The sequence below is a fragment of the Varanus komodoensis genome, unplaced genomic scaffold (assembly GCF_004798865.1).
Source record: "Varanus komodoensis strain SLA01 unplaced genomic scaffold, ASM479886v1 scaffold79, whole genome shotgun sequence".
Taxonomy (NCBI): Eukaryota; Metazoa; Chordata; class Lepidosauria; order Squamata; family Varanidae; genus Varanus; species Varanus komodoensis.
This window is the reverse complement of record NW_025336467.1, coordinates 2715506-2737455: the sequence shown is the minus strand read 5'-3', so window position 1 is coordinate 2737455 and position 21950 is coordinate 2715506. Positions and strand designations below refer to the sequence as shown.

The following is a 21950-nucleotide window of genomic DNA, read 5'->3' as shown; positions in this document are numbered from 1 at the left end:
CCTGTTCATGTCAGATGTCTGATGGGTGTTATGCCAAGGCCAAAAAACATAATTTTAATTAAATTTCCTACTGCCCTTCCCTAAACAGGAAAAAACAACCAAATCAAGTCTCCCATGACTAGGATAATTTGCACCTACCTACTGCCTCTCATCCCACTGCCTGTCCTTGAATGCCAATTTCATTTCACTCCTGGGTTGAGGGTTAGCACCAAAGCCCAGTCTGCTCTCCCAGAGACAAGGAACTCAAAGCACACAGAGCTGGACTTATTTCAGTGGCTACAACACGGGGTTCCGGCTATGGCACAGCTTGCATTATTGCCAAGCCCACCTCAGTCTGCATCCCCAGACACCCCATTTGCTTTTCATCTTGCTGATCTCCCACACACAGAGAGAGGGAGGAATAGAGGGAGAGTGCACACTTCTTTCTTGTACCTCATCAAGCTTCTGCTGGAACAGCCGCTTGATTTCTTCTTTCTGAGCCTGGCAGTGAGTGAACAGCTGCTGGGCCTTCCCCAATAGCTGGGTATTCTTCTCCTGGAAAGGGAGGGGCGGGGAGAGAAGGCCACAACATGACCACATGGACGCTGATTCCACCCAGGCTGCAGACTGATCGCCGCAGAAATGGCTTAGGCAAATCAATGGAGGGGGGCAGACTCTGCCAATGGCTGTCAGCTCACAGGAACCTCCACGTGCCAGAGCACTCTGCCCCCAACTGCTCACTGTGGGGACAAACGAGGAAGGACAGCTTCTTGGATGTGCCTGGCAGGGCACTGCAGGAAATGGGAAGCTGGGCAAGGGGCTATTTAGCTTGATCGTTCTTATGTTCGAGGCCGGCTCCAATTCCAAAAAGGAAAGGCACCGAATGCTCCAACGAGAGAGCTGGTGACACAAGGCCAAACGTATGACGGGCTCTCAGGGCCAGTGGCCATCAGCACAGCTCGTGCGCTGTCCACGAACTGCCTAAAACTGTCCCCCGGGCCAAGCAGAGCCTCCCTGGACCTGCCTGGAATCCCCTGCCTATCCTCTAGCACCCCTTTTGACAGAGGCCTACCTTCTCCTGTTCCAACAACTGCTGAAGGTTGGCCTTGTACTGAGGAGTCTTCATATAGGCCAGGAACTGCATGTACTGGAACTTAAATGAGTCTGCAAGACCAAAGAGGGGACAGGAAAACATGAACAGCCAGCCTTGCATCCCGGAAGTCACCGCTCTGCACAAGCTCTGCTGGTGGCAGCAGAATCATTTCCCCGCCACGGCCAATGCCACTGCGTGTTTTAGGGGGGCTTATGTTAAACACAGCCTTGTTCCTGCAGCAGGAGCTGCAAAGAAAGGAGGTGTAAACTTTCACTCCTCCATCTGCTACCTCCCAAGAGATGACTGCTGGAATTTCCCTGGCCTGATGCAGCTGCAGCCCAACCGTAAATGGCTCACAGTCCCAGAAAAGGCCCAAATGTTACGGTATATTGCCCTACTGGCCCCACAGTGCTGTATCCCAGATCTGGGGCAGGCAGAAAGTATATAAGGATCTTCCAACAGGTTGTTGAAGGCTGCTCACTCACAGTACCAACAACAAAAGCCTCTTCGCTTCTAAATCAGAGTGCTGAAACATGTTTATCAGGATGGCAAAAGAGAAGACCAGAAATGGATTTTTGCATGAAAGAATGAGTGCTGGGACTGAAAGCAAATTTCCAGGCTGTCCTCAAAGGTAGCCAGTTCCTTCACTGTACCTTCCACCACACCATGCCACAGTTTTGCACTAGTCTCCTGTCAAGGGAGCACAGAGTACTGATCAAACATAATAGTGGGTCCCACAAGCTTGAAGGTCTGCCCACCCCAGTCTGGATTCAAACAGCCCTTCTTATGACCATTTCCCTTCCAATGGAACTTTGTCTTTGGTCCCCAGCCAGGCCCTGCAACCTTCCAAAGGTGGCCACCCAGCCTTGCCAATTCTTTCTGAACACAGTGGAAGGAACCAATTTGCGTCCTCACATATAAAAAGAAGCACGGTCCCCGTAGCACAAACAAGGGACCTCAGGAAGAGTTTGGAAAGCAGGTAAGGCAGGCAGATGGGTGCCCAAGCAACACGCAGTTCGTACGAGGGATGCTGCCTGCCCATCCGGGGGAAGAGACCACCTTACCTAGCAGCTTCTGTAGTGCAGGTGGGGTGGGAGTCACCAACAGCTGGTTTGACGAATGCCGCTGCACTTTAGGAGGTAGTTGGTAAAATGGACTACGAGGAGACCTGTATGCATCTGCACAGAAAGACAATCCCGGCATATTAGGCATCTTGCTTTGGTTCAGAGCCTCTTTTGGCCACCTGAAGAGGACTGATTTCTGCCTGCCGTTCCACACAAACATGCCCAGCATGGCTTAAAAATAAGACCAATCCAGAGAAAGTAGGACCACAGACCCTGATGCAAACCACATCAGAGAGCGGCAGGAATCAGGCAAAGCAAGGGAACGTTCCCAACACAGATGAAGAGGCGCAGGGAAAGGAAAGGTTCCCACCTAACACCAGAAATGTGTCAAAGTCACCTCACTGCAGGGAGAGTCAGGGCTCCCAGAAAGGGGCTCGTGGACAAGGCCAAGGCCATGGCCAGGCTCATGCTTTGGATGAAACCTGGTGAGTTTCAAGATGCTACCTGAATGCTCACAAGGGATGTAAATTATCTGATTTTAAAAAACAAAATTGGATTGGATCTGTTCCACTAGATGGAGAATTAAAGTAGGGACATATCTGAAACCATTCCTCCATCCTGATAAAGTGGGTGTGTTCATGTGTAATATGCACGTATTACAGAACCTTTGGGTTATGGGGGAGCATAGAAATGGAATGAAACAAACATACATACATATGTGTATTTTCCTATCAAAAACTATGATTGGCCCTGTGAAGAGTGCTATTTGAAAAGGAAGCTAGAGTTTAAGCAGCTCCTGCCAAAACTGGCAGGTCTCATAAACAAGGTGGCCTGCACTTTTCCACCTTTAGAAATAGAAACTTGGGAAAGGGTAGAAGAAAGTGCAGGACATAAAGAAGAGTTGGGTGCAACCAAACAGCCTGGACAATCTCACCACAAGGGGGGTGATATGCTTATCACCCCACTTTTGTGAATAAAAATTGTATTTGTTTTCTCCTGACAGCTGTCAGGAGACTGCAAACTACAAAGTGTACCTATTTCCAGACTCTTTGGGCCAACGTCCAGGAGTAGTACCTGCCACCGTTTGGCAGCACACACCTGCCAGGCCCTTGCTGAGCTGCTGTGAAAGGCCACACTCCCCTGCTTGAACAAGACCAAGTAAAACGTGCTTTTGAAAAGCACTTGTGTGCACATCTTGCATACAAAAGAGAGGGAGCAAGCCAGTGACAACCCCTCCAGTGGCCGCTTGGGCACTCTAGAAGGTGATCACGGGCTGTCACCTGAGATGGCAGAAAGCACTCTCCAGAGGGAAAATAGTGGGGAGTGTGAGGTTGCAGGGAGAGCCTGTGATCACAGCAGCAACAGCCACTCCAGCACGCTGCTTGGGCACTGGTGGGGTTTGACGAGAAGAGCAAGGAGTTTCTGTTGCTTCTGCCAACGTTAGTTGGCTGGCCAGGTTCAAGATGGCAGAGCAGCCCGGCGTGGCCCATGTGAGTCATCGCACTGGGTGAACCCAGGCAATCGCTTTCTACACTCCGTTCAAGCTGCCCACCTACTCTATGAAGTCGAATGGTTCATTTACAGAATACAAAGACTGGTTCCATCTGCACAAGAGGCAGTGCATGTCTGATGGACGGGACGGGACTTGCTCCTTTCCAGCTAGCCAGCTGAGGCCCATGCAGAGGGATTCAAAGCTGGGCCTTACCCTGAGGAGAGGATGAACATGCTTGGGATACAGTCTGCGCATGCAGAAGTTCCAGCGCAGTTTGGTTCTTCTTGGTCTTGCGCTCCGCACTCACGATGTTCATTTTCTTGGGGCGCCCGCGCTTCCTGCCTGCCATTTTCCTTCCCTTTTTGCTCAGCTTCTTCTTACGTGCTTTGGACGGAGATGGCTTTTTCACAGCACTGGATCCCAGGGGCTTCTCTTCTTCAGCACCATAGTCCTTTTCGAGACAAGGAGGCAAGCTCATTTCTATTGCTCAGTGCTGTTCAGCTGGCCAGGTGTCCCCCAGCTCCCCCTTGGGCTATTACAACATCAGGCTCTGCAGCTTCAAGATCAGAGCAGGGCCCTCACCCAGAAAAGACTCCAGCAATTGTGCTTAAGGACCAGCCTGAGGCACAGTTCTGAAGAAGCTTAACACTCACTCACTATTCTGGGGCATTTTCCCGGCAACCCCTTACTGTGAACCTGAATTTGTGCCCCTCCTGTGAATCAACAGGGCCTGTTGTGCTTTTTCTGTGACAAGAGCCTGCTGCCCCCATTCACAACCAGCACACAAAGCAGGCCTGGTATGCTGGACGAGGTAAGCGCACAACATCTGTGGACTCAAACCTTGTTCTCTTGGACCTTTGTTGGAGTTGTCGTGTTACTCTTGTTTTCTCTTTGCTGTCGGCGCCTAGCTGCCTCTTGTTCCTCCTGCAGAGAATGGGAGAGGAGAAACTGAGGGGAAGTGGCACATGGAAGAGGAAGATTTTTTTCCCACCCGTTCAGGTAGTCTGGACTGGGGGGCATAAGAAAGGCAGGTTGCTTACCTGTAACTGTCGTTCTTCAAGTGGCCATCTGTGCATTCACACATTATGGGTGCTGCGCCTGCACAGTGCCTGTAGCCGGGAAGATTTTACAGCTTTAATGCTTTCTGGCGGGAACTCACACCCCTTCTCCCCAGTATAAAGGGGCGGAGTCCCCACCCTTTTGCCAGTCAGCTGAAGACCCCGTTTGCCCCCAGCTGAAACCAGCAAGGGAAAGCCGAAGTACAATGATTTAAAGGAGACTTGTAAAATAAAAACTTGTATGTACCCAGTCACCGACACCGAAGTGGGGCCGGTGGGTGGGCTGTGTGAATGCACAGATGACGATTCAAGAATGACAGTTACTGGTAAGCAACCTGCCTTTCTTCATCGTGATCTGTGTGCATCACACATCTATGGGCGACTAGCAGGCTTACCCCACCCGGAGGCAGTACGGTGTCATCTCTGGAGAACAGCTGATAAGACGGCGCGGCCGAAGGAACAGTCCTGTCTGGCCCTGATGTCTGAGTGGCAGCATCTCACGAAGGTGCATGGAGTCGACCAGGTGGCAGCTTTGCGAATGTCGTGGACCAGAATGTCTGCCCGCAGAGCAGAAGAAGCGGTGATGGCTCTCGCAGAAGGTCCTTTTGAAGCAATCAGCAAGCCCAGTGTGGCCAGATGGCAAGGAAGTTCAATCGTTTCCATGATCCATTTCAACAGACGGTGAGACTATGTCAGAGTGTTCGATCGGTGTCAACGGTGAAGGAAAATATGCTGGTAAGACGATGTCTCAATCAAGATGAAGAGGTGTTGCCACTTTCAGAAAAAAGGTTGGGTCCGTGCAAAAAGTCACCTCCTTTTATTAAAATTGATATGGAGGGTTGACCCGTAGAGCACACAGTTCCTCCTTGCTGACGTGGAAAGCAGTTTTCCAAAAGAGCAGCTGAAGGTCGACTGTGGCCATGGGTTCAAATGGTGGCTTAGTCAGAGTCTGTAGAATGACAGCAAGACTCCATGTCGGGACAACTGATCGGAGGTTGAAGGTTTTGTAATCCTCATAAAAAGCGACAACCCTCCCACCATGAGTTGGTGGGAGAACATGGATGAATCTTCAATGTATGCAAAATGGCTGCAATATACACCTTAATGGAGGATGGTCTGAGACTCCCATGGTGTAACTACAGTAAGAATTGTAAAATGTTCTCAATGGTAGCAGATTGAGGCAAAAAATGGTTGATAGCAGCAAAGCAGGTGAAAAGTTTCCATTTAGCACTGTAGGAATGTTGTGTATCGGGCTACAGTGCAGATTGCAGTATAAATTGGATGTCCGGGTGAAGGTCCGTCAAATCCAAACGTGTTGTCAGTTCCGAAGTGGATGTCAGCACCGAGGGAAGTGTTGGTGTCAAAAATGATGTTGACATGGATGGGACAGTCAGTGTTGAAAAAGGTATCTCCGGTAGCAATGGAAGAGGCAATTCCAAGGGAGTCGATCTTGTCAGTCCCGAAGATTATGTCAGTACCGAGGAGGTTGAATGTGTAGAAATCATTGGATGAGCCATGTCGTGAGTTTCAGAAAGTGTTGGTCTGGGTGACATATAGTGCCTTGCTCTTGGGTGAGGAGCTGTGGGATCTGAAGTAGAGCGAAGTAAACATGCTTGGATAGTTGAAACAGAGCGGGGAACCATGAATGTCGGGGCCACCATGGGGTGATCAAAATGCCATGAGCATTGTCCTGATAGATCTTCGCTAATGTCCTTGTGATTAGGGGATCAGTGGGAATGCATAGAAAGTTTTATTCTCCCATGAGACCATGAGGGCATCCCCGATGGAATTTGGGCCAATACTCACTCAGGAGCAATAGAATGAAACATAAAAACATAGAAACAGAGCAAGTCAGAAAGGGTCTCCTGGGCCATCTAGTCTGACCCCAGGCTCCAGCCAGCTCCGCTCACGACATGCCCACCATGTGCACGTCCAGCCTATCCTTGAACACCCTCAGCAATGGGGCCTCAACCACCTCCCGGGGAAGTCCATTCCACACCCTCGGGGTCCTAACTGTCGGGAAGTGCTTCCTGGCATCCAAATTGAACCTTGGAAGGTTGTGCAGACTGAGTTCCTGTGAGTGGTGAAGAGGTCTACAGTTGGTGTTCCCCACAGTTCAAAAAAGATGGTGGCAGACGTGACGGTCCAGCTCCCACTCATGCATCATGAGCAGACATGTGTCTGCTCAGGGAATCGGTTTCTTCATTCTCGGTGCCGGCAAGATGAACAGCTTGCAGGATGATCTCGTAAGCGATGCCCCAGTTCCAAATTCGAAGAGTAAGACATGCCAACGGGACTGATCTTGTTCCTCCCTGCTTGTTGATATAAAACACGGTCATGATATTGTCCGATGCAATTTGTACAATGTGTCCTTATAGGAGAGTTTGAAAAGAACGTAGTGCCTTGAATACAGCCAGCAACTCCAGGTAATTGATATGCCTGGTTGTTTCGTGGCTGTGCCAGATGCCCTGGGTATGGAGTGCGGCGCAGTGCACACCCCATCCAGTCAGGGAGGCGTCAGTATAGAGCGTCACAGTCGGTTCCAGTGTTTGGAACAGTTCCCTGCGAGTCAGGCTGGTGTCGATTGTCCACCAGGATAGAGTTCGAAGGACTGAACGTGGAGGTTGCAGTGGTTGGTCCAGTAGATCGCGCTGCGGTTGAACCACAGTTGGAGCGGGTCTCACCCGCAGCCTTGCTTTCGGCACCACCGATACCACAGGCACCATGTGACCAAGCACCCATTGAATGGAATGCGCTGGGACAGTCCGTCTTGCGGTGCGGCAGCTCGCAAAACATTTCAGACTTTGGAGTCAATCCAGTGGGAGGAAAGCTGGTGTACGAAGTGAGTCCAGGCCGCTTCAATGGAACTGATGAGCTAGAAAGAAACAAGGCATGACTTCGCATTGTTTAAGTATAGTCCCAGTTGATCAAGCTGAGAGCAGGTAGTCTTGATGGAGGCTAAGAAGTCCACTCTAGAGGAGGAAAAGAGGAGCCAATCATCCAGGTAGGGGTAGGTTTGTACTCCTGGAAGCCTGAGGTAGGCACAAACTGGGGCCGTGCATTTTGTGAACACCCTCAGAGCAGTTGCGAGGCCAAAGGGAAGGATGTTGTATTCACAGGCCTCAGTACCTACCAACTGTAAATCTCAGTAGGCGCCTGTGAGCAGGGTGGATGCTTATATGAAAGTAAGCATCTTTCAGGTCCAAGGATGTGAAGAAATCCTCTTTCCCGAGCAATGGAAGGATATTCTGGAGCATGGTCATTCTGAATTTCTTGGTTTTGATGAATTTTTTAACTCCACGTAAAGGCAGAATGGGGCAAACGGCCCCATGTCTCTTCAGTATCGTAAAGTACCTGGAGTAGAAACTGTGCAGTCCTGAACGACCAACTTTTCGCATCACTCGCAAAGCAGCTTGGTGACTTCTCCCAGGAGGGCTGGTGAGGCTGCTGTATAGCAGATCGCACCAAGAGGAGGCACAGTTTCAAACTCGATTTTATATCCATGCTGTACAATGGGGAGAACCCATCAATCAGATGTGATGGACTCCCAGATGGGGAAATGATGTTGGAGTCTATTCCCAAAAGGAAGAGAGAGAGGTGGGTTTAAGGAACAAAGAAAGGTACACTGTCAACGTTGGCGTTTGTTGTCAGTGCGTCTCTGCGGCTGTTGGTAGCGGGGCACTTTGCTGTGATGGGGACAAGCCTGGCATCCTGCGGTGTAGCCTTCATGATAGGGTTGGCAGAGTCAGAATTGGGTAGGCTTGTTCATGGACCACTTACGTTTTGTCTGTGCAAAAGCCCTTCTCCTCTTGCGAGCAGTGAAGTGAGCTTTGCGGATGGAGTCCAGCTTGTTGTGGGTCTTTGAGTGGAAAAGACCTGTGCCATCAAAGGGCATATTCTCCATGTGCTGCTTCGTTTCTTGCGGGAGGTTGTCAGCTCGCAACCAGGCATGGCGCCGGAGAACCACCGCACCAACAAGCGCCCTCGAGTCACAATCAACATGGTGCCTCGCTGTGACCAGTTGTTGCTTAGAAAGCCGCATTGCCTTCTCAATGTAGCTTTGGGCCAGTCCTCTCTGCTGGTCCGGGAGGAATTCAGCAAGGGTTTCCATCTTCTGCCACAAAAAGTATTGATAGCGTGCCATTGTGGCTTCGTAGTTGGAGATGCGAAGACCGAGTCCCACGGCGGAGTAGATCCGGCGAGACAGCAGGTCAATCTTCCTCCCCTCATGATCCGTTGGTGTGGAGTGCTCTTGGGACTGATGGCCTTGAGTGGACTCAGTGACGACGGAATTTGGCTGCGGATGTCGTAGCAGGAATGGGATGTCCTGCTCCCTGACTTTGTACATCAACTCAAGGTGCTGGGAGGTCGGGTGAGTTTGGTTGGGGAGCTGCCAGGACTCCATCATAGCTTGACGAAGCGTCGATATGAATGGCAGTGCTACTGTGACCCTATCCTTCATCTCGGTGACATCATAGATGTTGTCCTGGTCAGGACTGACGTGCTGCTGGTTGTCGATCCCGAGGGAGGATGACATACTGGCCATGAGCTCAGAGAAGCGACCCAGACTGTAACCAGGCAATCCCAGGCCTTGAGTAGAGATTACCAGGCCAGGGGATGCAGCAGTCTGTTCAGATTCCTCCGAGTCCGAATCAGAAGGGTAGGAAGGGCTCGAGGAAGAAGAACTGGCAGGAGACCAATCAGGTTCAGTCATGGCTGCAGCCGCTGTGGATGGCACGCTCCTAGATGTTGAAGGAAGTGGAGATTGTCGGCAGTGCATTGGTGATGGTGGGCAAGGGTAACTGTATGGTGGGCAGTAATTCCACGGGTAAGCTTGCTCCAGTTGATCGGGATTGAAATCTCTGTATGGTAATGGCACCCAGTATCTAGATGGCCGTCGATCAGGTGCCTGTTCCAGAAGAAATGCCAGTGGGCTCTGGGTGGCTCCTGGAGACCCCTCTTGCGATGAATGGCCACGTGGCGTGCAGACAGATCTAGCAGTCTCACGGTCCGGACCCCATGGTGGGGATGTTTCGCAAATCTCCCCATCAGAAATTGAAGACCAAGACAACAGTTCTGAGCTTTCTGGACTGGAGCAAGAAGAGGGTGCTGTGGGAGCTGGTGATGATGGTGGTGTCACCTGCACAGCGGTCTGTTGACCCGACAGCAATGATGGCACCAACGTCATCGGCAGAGTAGGTGGACCCTGCTGGGGCATGCGAGGTTGCTTCTCATCATGGCACTCGGATCTGCCCTTCTTGGGACACTTAACTTCAGCAGCCCCCTCAGTTTCAGTGTGTTTCTTCTTCTCCTTTCTTTTCCTGGGAGAGGGAGACCGAGTGGCGCGCTTGCTGTCAGTACTGAGGCTCTCCCCCTGAGAGGAACAAGAGGGGACGCTCTTTGCAGAAGTGGGAAAGGCAGTGGAGGGAGCTGCCGGGAGAGTCTGATCCCAGACCATCTTCTTTAATTGGTTCTCCTGGTTGTTTCTAGCTTGCTGGGTAAAGGAATGGCAATGGACGCACCTGTCCATCTGATGGCCCTCTCCGAGGCAGAGAAGACAGAGAGGGTGTGGATCAGTTGGAGACATTTTTGCTCCGCACTGGGTGCACTTGTGAAAAGCCGTCTGCTGTGCCATCAAGAAGAATAAGAGGACAGTCAACAAGCTAAGACGATGATAGAAGGTGTTTTTTTGTTGTTTTGTTTTTTGGAGATACTAGTTGCAGGGGAGAAAATGGAGGATCATAGGAAGACGCGAACGAGGGATGAGTAAGGGGCAAGTATCACGGAAAGTGAAGTGAAGGAACTAGAGAAAGACAATTAGAGTAAAAGCGTTATTGAGAGACAAAGCAATGAGATAAGCCAAGAACCCTGAGCCACAGAGAATGGCGGTCGAAAGCAGACTGGGGAAAGGGCGGGGTTCCTACGAGGCGGGGTGCGGAAAGAGGGGGTGCGGAGTTCCCGCCAGAAACCGAGAAAGCTGTAAAATCTTCCTGGCAACAGGAGCTGTGCAGGCACAGCACCCATAATGTGTGAATGCACAGAAACCACGGTGAAGAAATGGCCACTGTGCCTTGAAAAAGTATCGCTTGTGCAGGCTCTTCTGGGACTGAGGACGGCAAACAAAGCGCCCAGCACCAAGCCTGCACTGGCCAGAAATGTGTTTCTGGGGGCAGCACTCGGTCCTGGCTGGGACGCATTGATGGACTGCTCTTCCCATCAATGCCTGGAGGGTCTCTCAGGCACAACCCCAACCCTGGCACAATGTGTTGCTTCATCTGTTTTGAGCCACACATTTTGTTGCCAAGAACCTCACTTACCCTGAGTTTTGGATTTTTCAGACTAGAGAAGTAATTTTCAAGCTGAAAACAGAAAAAAGGAGGTATCAGCCATAGGAACACAGAACCTTTTAGAGGTTCCTATGCATTTCCGAACAGGGCATGCAAAACCAAAGACCTCTGCTCCTCCATGTCTCTTTGCGCCACACATAATGCCCTACTTTCTAAGGAGGGTTTGGTTGTCTCTGGGTTGCCTACACAGAGTGGCAGTGGCTTCCGGGTTTCAAATAGGGTCTTTCCCACCTTCACCTGCAGGTGGTAGACAAAACCTGGAATTTATCGAGACTCAACTTCCCTTGTGAGGCTCCCTGTTCCCTCGAGGCCGGTTCTGGAGTGCTTGTACCTGGTGCTGGGCGATCGAGACAAATTGGGGACTCTGCTGGTGGACCGCGCACCCTCCTGCCCAGCAGACTCTCTGCCTGAGCTGACGGAGATCGTCTCAGACCTGGTGTTGAGGACCCCCAGGATGTTGGTCCCGGGGAACTTCAATCTCCACGCCGAGGCAGTTCTGCCCAGGAAAGCCCAGGACTTCATGCCTTCCATGGCAGCCATGGGGCTGTCTCAACATGTCACCAGCACAACCCATGAAAGAGGTCACACGCTTGACCTGGTTTCTCAACGGGACAGAAAGAGGGTGGCCTGGAAGTGAGACACTTGACCGTAACTCCTTTGTCATGGTCAGACCACTTCCTCGTGAGGTTTGTACTCAGGGCTGCTTCCTCCCTCTGGAAGGGTGCAGGCCCTATTAAGATGGTCCACCCCCGGAGCAAGATGGATCCAGACGGATTCCTGAGGGCTCTGGGGGATTTTTCCAGCTGATTAAGCTGGCGCTCCTGTTGATGTCCCGGTTGATTCGTGGAACGGGGAAATGACCAGGGCAATCGACACAATCACTCCGAAGCGTCCTCTCCTGCCTAGCAGAGCCCACGTGGCACCATGGTATACACCTGACCTGCAGGAGATGAAACAGGCTGGGAAATGATTAGAGCGCAGGCGGAGGAAATCATGAGACACATCTGACCCACACACTTAAGAGCCCACTATCAGGCCTACGCTGTGGTGGTGAGGGCAGCGAAGAAGCAATTTTTCTCCACTTCCATTGCCTCCTCACAGTGCTGTCTGGCAGAGCTCTTTCGGGTGGTGCACAGCCTAGTAGACCCTAGCCCAAAAAAAGCGCTTATGGCACAATCCTGCTGTGACAACTTTGCCCAGCACTTCAAGGAGAAAATCGCTCCCTGGACTCCACAGTTGATAGAGCTCCATTATAGGAAATGTTCAGAGCCCCGTCTGTTCCATTTTTATTGGATGAGTTCCAGTTGTTGTGGCCTGAGGAAGTGGACAAGGTGCTTGGAATGGTACGTCCTACCCCCTGTTCACTTGACCCTTGCCCTTCACGACTGCTTACCAAAGCCAAACACGGGATTGGTACCTGGGTCCAGGAGGTCATCAATGCCTCTCTCTGAGGGAGGACTGGGTCCCCGCACCTTTGAAGTAGGCGGTGATCAAGCCTGTCCTAAAGAAGGCATCCCTGGACCCAGAGGTGGCTGCCAATTATAGACCAGTGGCCAATATCCTGTTTCTGGGCAAGGTGTTGGAGCAGGTGGTGGCGGGACAACTCCAGGCACTCTTGGAAGAAACAGATCATCTGGACCCATTTCAGCCCAGCTTCAGACCCGGGTATGGTACTGAATCTGCCTTGGTTGCCCTGCACGCTGTGCAGGGAGAGGAAAAGGGGGAGTGTGTCGACCACAGTAGGAAGCACCGCTTGGCAGTGGTTCCATTTCTACCTGTCTGGCCGATTCCAGAAGGTAGTGCTGGGGGACACTGGCTCTGCGCCATGGCAGCTTTGCCATGGAGTACTGCAGGGTTCCATTTCATACCCCATGCTATTTAACATCTACATGCAGCCGCTGAGAGAGGTCATCCAGAGGTTTGGGCTGCAGAGTCATCAACATGCTGACAACACCCAGCTCTACCTCTCTTTTACATCTAAACCAGGTGAGGCAGTGGCTGTCCTTAACGAGTGCCTGGCCAAGGTAATGGGCTGGATGAGGGCCAATAAACTGAGGCTCAATCCAAATAAGATGGAGGTCCTTTTGGTGGATGGTTCAGGTTTTTAGGTATGTGATTTTAGCCCTGTCCTGGATGGGGTTGCACTCCCTCTAAAGGATAGGGTTCGCAGCTTGGGGGTGCTCCTTGACCCAGAGCTGTCCCTGGAGGCTCAGGTGGTGGTGGCGGCAAGGAGCGCTTTCCTTCAGCTTCAGCTGCTCCATCAGCTGTGTGATCCGTCACCTACACCTGGACGAGCGCTGCTTGGCGACAGTGACACATGCGCTGGTAACTTTCCCATTAGATTATTATAACATGCTCTATGTGGGGCTGCCCTTGAAGACGGTCCAGATACTTCAACTGGTTCAGAACAGAGCTGCCAGGATGCTGACAGGGGCCGGCTGTTATTCTCATATAACGCCGGTCCTCTATCAACTGCATTCACAACTGATTGAGGTCTGGGCCCTTATTCAAGGTGCTTGTGTTGACCTATAAAGCCCTAAACGGCTTGGGACCGGGATCCATAAAGAAACATCTTCCCTATTTGCTCTCCCGCCCCTTGAGATCTGAGGCAGAGGCCCTGCTCCAGGAACCCTCCTTGAAGGAGGTCAGGAAAGTGAATACCTGGAGGAGGGCCTTCTCCACAGTGGTGCCCTGACTGTGGAATTTCACTCCCCAGAGAGGTTTTCCTGGCACTAATGTTATATGCTTTTCGGCACCAGGTAAAACCTTTTTATTTGCCCAAAATTTTAATATTTAAAGAGTTTAACTTGGTTTTAACATCATACGTGCAGCTATGTTTTGCTATATTACTGGGTTATATTTTGTATTATTAATTTGTACTACTGTATTATTATTTTTGTATTATTTACTATGTTGTATTTTGCTATAATTATCTATTGTTTATTTATGGCTTGTAAGCCATCCTGGGACTTTTGCAAAGGATGGGATATAAATATTGTAATTAAATTAAAATTAAGATTTCTCCAGGAAAAGGCCTTTCCCATTTCACTTTAAGTGGGCCCAGTCGGCTGCTTCGAAAGGACTTAAAGAACAGGAAGGCAGCACCTCTGCTGTTTTTACACTTATTTTCTTTAATGTGGAGCTTCTCTGCCATGATCAAGTGCAATGCAAACTTTGTTTTGTGTTATAAATTTTATCTGGTTTCTATATTTATATTGGGAAGGCTTATTACCTGCAATAAAATATACTACTACTGGACTGGGTTCAAGAAACCTATTTGTACACAGACTCACTAGATACTCTTAGGCAAATCCTTCCCCCCAGTTCCCCAAAGTATACAACTGGGAGCCAGTGTGGTGTAGCAGTTAAGAGTGTGGGACTGGGACTCAGGCGACCTGGGTTCGAGTCCCCGCTCAGCCATGGAGCCACCTGGGTGACTTTGGGCCAGTCACAGACTCTCAGACCAACCTACCTCACAGGGTTGTTGTTGTGGGGATAAGATGGTGAACAGGAAGGGGAGAATGATGTAAACCACACTGCATTCTTTAAAAGAAAACAGATGGGATATACATCTAATAAGTAAATAAATGGGGGTAAGCGGCTTTTGCTGAGGCCTTTAGGAAAAGAACCAACCAGATAAAGGTTGCAAAACATTCCATATGCCAGGGCTGGACAGAAGGAACATCTCAAGCTGTTCTGGGATTCAACGCTCAGCATTCCTCACTGCTGGTCATGCTGGCAGGGTATTCTGGGAAGGGAAGTCCCAAACCGTCTGGAAAAAAGCCATCTGCCCTCCCCTGCTCCACACATATGCCAGACCCACTGGGCTCCTCCCTCGACTGCCACAAGGTCCCAGCCATTTCATCCGGCTGCAGCAGAGAGAGATGGGAGGTGAGGCTGTTTGGGGCTGGTCCTCAGAAGAACCACTATCCAGGAAGAGGTGCCTAAGGTTGCTTTCCCCACCCCACATCTTTTCCACCCCATCCCTTTCTCCTTGTGGTCCGTGCTGCCTCCAAATTGTGACCCACTAGCACAGACTGTGGCTCCTGGTGAAGTCACAGAAAGACGTTCAGACTAAAGCTGGCTGACAGGGCTTTAAATAAATACAGCTCAGTTCCTCCTGTGCCTGTGCAGGTACTCACTATGGTTCGATCGATAGTATGCAGGTAGTAAGAAACTGGTTTCCCGGTCCATGAGACGGAGCCTTTCAGTGGTGACAATTCCACAACTCTCATTATAGTGCCAATATCTTTGCAGGGTGGAAATAGGAAAAGGAGAAGATGAAGAGAATTAGAAAGGAGGGAGAAACGCCAGCCAGCCAGCACTCACATCCCAAGGCAAGGTGTCTATATGACTATTCGATGCATTGCTGGCTCTGAGGTTGCGGGTGCAGGGCAGGTGCACACGAACCCACAGCAAAGCCATCAGTTTCTCTGGCTGGCGACTGAAATGTAACATCAACCAAGGAAGGGACATGTCACTGGTATGCAGACCGTGACCAGTCAGTCCGCAGCATCCATGCTGCCCATCCATCACAGAGGCCAGCACTGCTGCTCTCTTCTGCACCAGCTGGGGGTGCAGAGGCCCAGTACGCACAGGGCATGGTTGCTGGGCTGCAACCTCAGCTCTGGGTTCAAGCCTTCAAGACCCGAACTGAGAAGGTGCACATGCATCTACCAAAGCAGCTGGCCCAAAGCCCTGGCACAGCCCAAAGGCAAGCAGGCCTCCAGAGACTGGGCCCTTCTCTGGCCGCAACAGAGTGAGAGGCCAGGTCCTCTGCACAGACTCTGCTGGAAGCACTGCCTGGCTCACTCCACTTCTCCCCCACAGCCCCCCTCAGTGGCCCTTTCCACCTGGCCATGAAGCATTTATGCCACTTAAGAATCGGTGCTTGAATCTGCTTTTTCCTCCAACCCCTTTCCTCCCTCTTCTTGCTTTTGTATTCGTCTGTGAGTTAGCCAGCTTGCTAGCACGGACTACTCTGGTTTCCTAATCTAACACACACAAGGAATTCCCTAGGGTGAATGCACGACAGAACACTGTCTTTTCACCCAGCACTGCTGAGAATATTCCCAGCTCCGGGACATTCAGTTTAAAATGCACAGTATGTGCACCAATTCAGGGAGGGAGGGAGAGAGAGAACGAAGCAAATCTCACCACTCAAGTTTCGACTGTTTATTCTGAAGTTTAGCGGTGCAAAAGGTTTTGAGGATACAATCTGGCCACCTGTTGAAGGAAAAGGTGATGTCACCCATTTAGTGATGGAAAAAAACAGGAAAGGATAGATAATTTCATGCATCAGAAAGACACAGGACTATCATCTTAAAGAGATGAGCAAGTTGTGTACATAATAATCTGGTTGTATAGCCTCTTCCTGAGCATAAGATGGGGTTATATAATTGAAACAGATTACATATAGATCCAGAAAGCTTTCATAACTGCTGTTTTTCTTTTGGGTCACCATGTCATGGCTCTTTGTACAATCACTGGATCCAATCTAAGTCCTACCACAGTGTGAAGAGCCATCATTAGCAACTCACCAGTTCGCACAAACATTCAAGCCATCCTGATCGATAGAAAAATGAAGCAAGAAATTGCAATGAAATGACAAAGGAAAGCACCAAGCAGAAATCAAACAGTGGGTACAACTGAGACAAGCTTTTTATCCGGGGGCGGGGGGGCACAGAGATGACAGAGTTCCACTCCGGGAAAATTGAGGCAGTTGAGGCAGAGTCAGCTTGAGAGGTTAATGGGGGGGACATGCCTCTCCAACAGTGACATGGGAGCTATTTGATATGAAGCGGCTATGGAAAGTTTCAGTGGTGAATTTGCTGCTTGCTTGAAAGAGGCAGTAACCAAAGTTAGGTTCTGGAGCTAAAGTTTCTGCTCTCTTGGGCAGCAGCAGAACAAGACATAGACACTGCTTCCCTGTAAAGTTAAGATGCCAGAAGAAGGTACACAACACCATAGTTTTCAGTGCTGAAGTGAAACGGAGGGTGTCGGTAACCCCGCTGCGTCTCTGTGCTGCAAACCAACATGCCTTGCATGGGCATGAGTGGCCAAGACATGCAACACAGGACCAGAAGTGTGGGTTGATGTACGTTTGTCCTCATTCTCTTGGGCTGGAGTGAGCAGTGCTGTAATGCCCCAGTGGCACAGAAGTATCTTGCCACAGAGGCTGTGTCGTTGGTGCTCGAAGAGGCAGGCAAGAGGGGTGCGTTACAAAGTGAGCTCAAGAGGGCAAGTAAAGCAAGAGCTGGGCACGCGACCTTACTAGGCCGGGCACAAAATGGAAAGATCTCGCTGAAAGAATGAACATTCCCACTGTTCATTCCCACTGTTCATTCCCACTGTTGCCAAGCTCTGTTGGGTGACAAAGCAGCACAGAAATATCAAGCGGGTATAAAAGCGACAGCTGTCTGGCCTTTCCTGGACCCAGTTATACCAAAATCTGGCAGCTGGTAGGGAATAGGTAGGGAATGCCAACTCAACAGCTTTTTGATGCACCTGTCGACTTTCAGAAAACAGAAGTTGCTCCTGGGAAAATGGAAGCTTTCAACACCTGCCACACAAAGATTTAAGACATGGGGCCAGAACGACGGGTGAAAAAAGACACTTGCCGAAAATGGTACAGCCGTTCCACACCCTCCCTATCGACAAGAGTAAAAGATGGTGACTCGTGTGTTTTGTATGTGACCCGGGAGGAGGGTTCAGCTTCCATCTGGATGACTGGTAAAAAAGTTGCTAGAAGCGGTTTCTTCGGGGGGGGGGGGGGACTCTGCAGTAATCTAGCACAATCAGTAGTTTTGCTCCGCCCTGGGCAGAGGATACAAAAGTATCCACTTAAGAACTGAGCCATACAAAAAGTATCCATTCTGTTTCTAAGTGTATCCACTTAACCAGCTCAAGAATTCTGGGTCCAATAAAAAGTATCTAGTTAAGCAGAGGCATTGCACCTGGAGCGGGCAGCCAATCAGGAGCTCAGAAGCAGAATACTTAATAGCCATCCTATCCCACTAAGCACAGGGTAGCTGTCAAGTTGGTTTTCCGGAATGGTTCCCCAATCAGTCGCATCTACATGTTTAAATAGACACAGAGGCTGCATCAAACTGCAAGGGTTTATTGAACTGGCATGTCAATAAAGCTTGACCTGTGATATTCGATACCATCGACCATGGTATCCTTCTGGATAGGCTAGCGGGATTGGGGGTCGGAGGCACTGCTTTGCAGTGGTTCCGCTCCTATCTCAGCGGCCGATTCCAGAAGGTGGTGCTGGGGGACTATGGCTCTGCACCATGGCAGCTATGCCATGGAGTACCACAGGGCTCCATTTTGTTCCCTTTGCTGTTTAACATCTATATGAAAACGCTGGGAGAGGTCATCAGGAGGTGTGGGCTGCAGAATCATTGGTACGCTGATGATACCCAGCTCTACCTCTCATTTTCCACTAATCCAGGTGAGGCAGTGGCTGTGCTGAACCGGTGCCTGGCCGAGGTAATGGGCTGGATGAGGGCCAACAAACTGAAGCTCAATCCAGACAAGACGGAGGTCCTGTTGGTTGGCGGATCGGACTTTGGAGAGGGTGAACTGAACCTTGTCCTGAACGGGGTTGCACTCCCTCTTAGGGACAAGGTCCGCAGCTTGGGAGTGCTCCTCGACCCGGAGCTTTCACTCCAAGCTCAGGTAACAGCAGTGGCGAGGAGCGCTTTCCTCCAGCTTCGGCTGATTCATCAGCTGCACCCCTATCTGGAGAATGACTGCCTTGCGACAGTGACACATGCGTTGGTGACTTCCCGTCTGGACTTCTGTAACACGCTCTACGTGGGGCTACCCTTGAAGACGGTCCGGATACTTCAATTGGTCCAAAATAGAGCTGCCAGGCTACTGACGGGGACTGGACGTTATGTTCACATGACTCCAGTTCTCCGTCAGCTTCACTGGCTTCCCATTGAAGTCTGGGCCCAATTCAAGGTGTTGGTAATGACCTATAAAGCCCTAAACGGCTTGGGTCCTGGTTACCTGAAGGAGCGCTTACATCCTTATATGCCCAGCTGCCCCCTGAGATCGGCAGGAGAGGCCCTTCTCCGGGAGCCCTCCGTGGAAGAAGTTAAGAGGGTGGTTACTCGGAGGAGGGCTTTCTCAGCGGTGGCCTAAGTTATGGAATGCACTCCCCAGAGAGGTCCGCCTGGCGCCATCATTATTTGTTTTTCGGCGCCAGGCGAAGACCTTTTTATTTAAGCAGTATTTTAAATGTTAATATTATTGAATTTTATTTGGCCAGGGCGGCTTGTTTTATATTGTATGTTTTATATTATATATTCGTATTTTATTGTATATATTTTAAAATGTTATTTTAATTTTTTGTTGTAAGCCGCCCCGAGGCTTCGGCGAATGGGGCGGCATAAAAATCCTTTAACAAATAAAATAAATAAAAATAAAATATTTCCACCCCATTGCTAGCTGCATTTCTGATAGATGTCTACACTCAGATTCAGAGCACCGTCTTGTGTAAGAGGACATCAAGATGTCTACACTCCGTATCCACGTACGTGACCAGCAGGTTATAAAACTTGCACATGAGCTAGAAACTTGTAGATGCTTTGTTCTTCCACCCAGGAGGGCGCAGTTGTTAGCGACTGCAGAAACTGGGGCGCATCATTTCAATAAAGCTGCAGAAGTTCAAGATGATTAGATTGTCCCTGAGAGTCCGAGTGTTCATTCCTCGCAAAATGGAAACCGAGATTCTGTCAATGCCAAGCGGTTGTTCTCTCAGACCAAAGATAATGCTCAAAAGACCTTAATGCAAGCACCAAGGACCAAGGACATTAGAATAAACACCAGCAATGGAAATTTATAGCCCTGGGATTAATCAAAAGCGAAGGATCTTACTTCATGAGCAGATGTTAAGCTCTGTTCATGGATTAAAAAACAGCAGTAGTGTTACAAGGCAAGATAAACCTGAGTCAGGAAGGCTGTTCCCATGGGAAGAACTGTGTTCCAAGGTCTCTCTGACCTAGCGTCGAGTTTCTAATATGGCTCCATGAGGCTGCTGAGCAGGACATGAGGATGGGGACCTTCTCCCGCCTGCTCCTCCATAACTGGGATGTGCTGCCTCCGATCCTGGAGCTCGTACGGCTGTCAGGATGAGCACCCAGAAAAGTGACACACATTCACGCCCACAGAGCCAAGAAGCCCCCGGGTCACCCCTAGAGTGTTGAGACAGCTGTGTGCAGATGGCAAGAAGCATCACAGGAGGGCCAGCAGTTGGCAACCTCTGAACTAAAATCTTGGCATCTGATTGGTGTGAGCATCCTCATCACCAACAGCCAGATGAAAGCAAACAAAAAAAAAAAATGTGGAGAAAGAAATATTTGTTAAAGAATTTGCTGGCTAGCATGCCGTAGGATGGGCACGGGTGTGTTTCCAGCTGGGAATGGACAGCTCTGCCTACGCACCCCACTGACTGCCTTGTTCATTGCTCGTTTCCTCCGATGGTAGCCCTGGAAAAGGTGGAAAAGGAGGAATGGTCCCCCACACCAAAGAACGAGAACTATCTGGAGCTCTCTTCATCTTTCATGAAGCCTGGGCATTTCCACTTAGAGAAGACTGAGCTGCATTGGCTGAATTGCATCATCAACAAGATTTGAGAAAGGCTGGCCTAAACCCTTGTTCCAGAGTAAAAAGAAAAGCTTTTAAAGCTTCCGTGGCCAACTCAAATGTAGAGTCCAGAGCCCCTCTCAGTAGAGCCAGCAGGAGGGGAAACACCAAACAGAACAGGCCTGAGATGGCTCATTTTGAAGTCAACGAAGTGGCAATTTTTTTACCCTCCCAAGGGGCAATGCAAAATGATTAATGAATCTAAGACTGCTGCAGAGGACTTCGATGTTGCAGACTGATTTCTAGCATTAGGAAAAGTATCCCTGGAAATCCATTATGCCTCTGATACTGATACAGCACCAGTGTACAGTGAGCTTTGGAGAGGGACAGGAAAAAAGGTGGGGGCGGCAGGTCTCTGTCCTGAGTTTGCAATCTAACTTCGGGTCGGAAGAGATGACTATGAGCAGCTCAGTTTTGGGAAGCCTGCTTTTCGTGAGTCATGGCTCCTGCCAACATAGAGGAACTTGTCGCCGCACAGCTCATAGGCCTGTCTGATTTTCATTCAAAAAGATTTAAAAATCAAACAATCAAGAAAGCACAAGCCGATCCCGTTCATTACCTTCCTTCATGTTTGCAAAGCGCTCCTTCAGTTGGTGATCCACCTCAGGACCAAAGGCAAAGTTATTCACAAAAATAACACTGTAAGATAACCAAGTGTTAGCAATATTCAGATAAATATCTGGGTTTCACTGCAAAGTCATTGGGAAGGAAATACAAGTTGGCACCTGTGAGACAGAGAAGTATTCAGCATAGCTATCTATCTCTCCAAATATATCTGACCATGGTAAACCGAAGCCTGAGCAAAATGGGAACATGTTCTCCTTTCGTGAATGTACACAGTAAAAACCTAGCTCATACAGATTTTGCCAAACAAAGAGTAATGTTTAAGTAATGCATGTACAATATGAAAAGGTTCCTTTCCTATGTCAGACAATGCTTGTCCTTCTTAGGGTGAAACAAAATGCCACAAGCTTCTGAGGTCCTCAGGTCTCTCCATCAGACTAAATGGTGCAATAAAGGTGTGTGTGGGGGGGGAGCGGGGGCAGAGAAATTAGGCCAGATCTTAGCTGGTCCTTATAAAGGTGTAAACATGACTGTAGATTTGAGGGTTGTTCTCAGGGAACAGCATGGCTTATGTACTGTGGAGGATGATGTTGTCTGCCATTGAGGGTGGGATCGACCAGAAAAGGTACACACTCGGCATTCAAGAAAATCCTGAGCCCCAGAATTCATTTAGAGCTATCGGGACCAAATGGTGCT

At 49.8% G+C, this 21950-nt stretch overlaps 1 protein-coding gene across 9 annotated transcripts in view; it reads right to left on the bottom strand.

Annotated features, from left to right (window-relative positions):
• DOT1L (DOT1 like histone lysine methyltransferase) overlaps positions 1-21950 on the bottom strand; it is a 124231-nt gene that overhangs the window by 27629 nt on the left and 74652 nt on the right. For 6 of the 9 annotated variants that reach the window (XM_044453385.1, XM_044453384.1, XM_044453389.1 and 3 more), the window contains 9 exons: positions 21250-21329; positions 16191-16259; positions 15176-15282; positions 11004-11045; positions 4469-4552; positions 3842-4079; positions 2137-2250; positions 1052-1143; positions 433-534 (listed from right to left, as the gene is read on the bottom strand). In XM_044453385.1, the coding sequence (XP_044309320.1) occupies positions 433-534; positions 1052-1143; positions 2137-2250; positions 3842-4079; positions 4469-4552; positions 11004-11045; positions 15176-15282; positions 16191-16259; positions 21250-21329 (928 nt within the window). Of the gene's footprint in view, positions 1-432; positions 535-1051; positions 1144-2136; positions 2251-3841; positions 4080-4468; positions 4553-4668; positions 8427-11003; positions 11046-15175; positions 15283-16190; positions 16260-21249; positions 21330-21950 lie in introns of those variants that run through there. The other 3 variants (XM_044453386.1, XM_044453391.1, XM_044453393.1) reach the window with 3 other exon arrangements.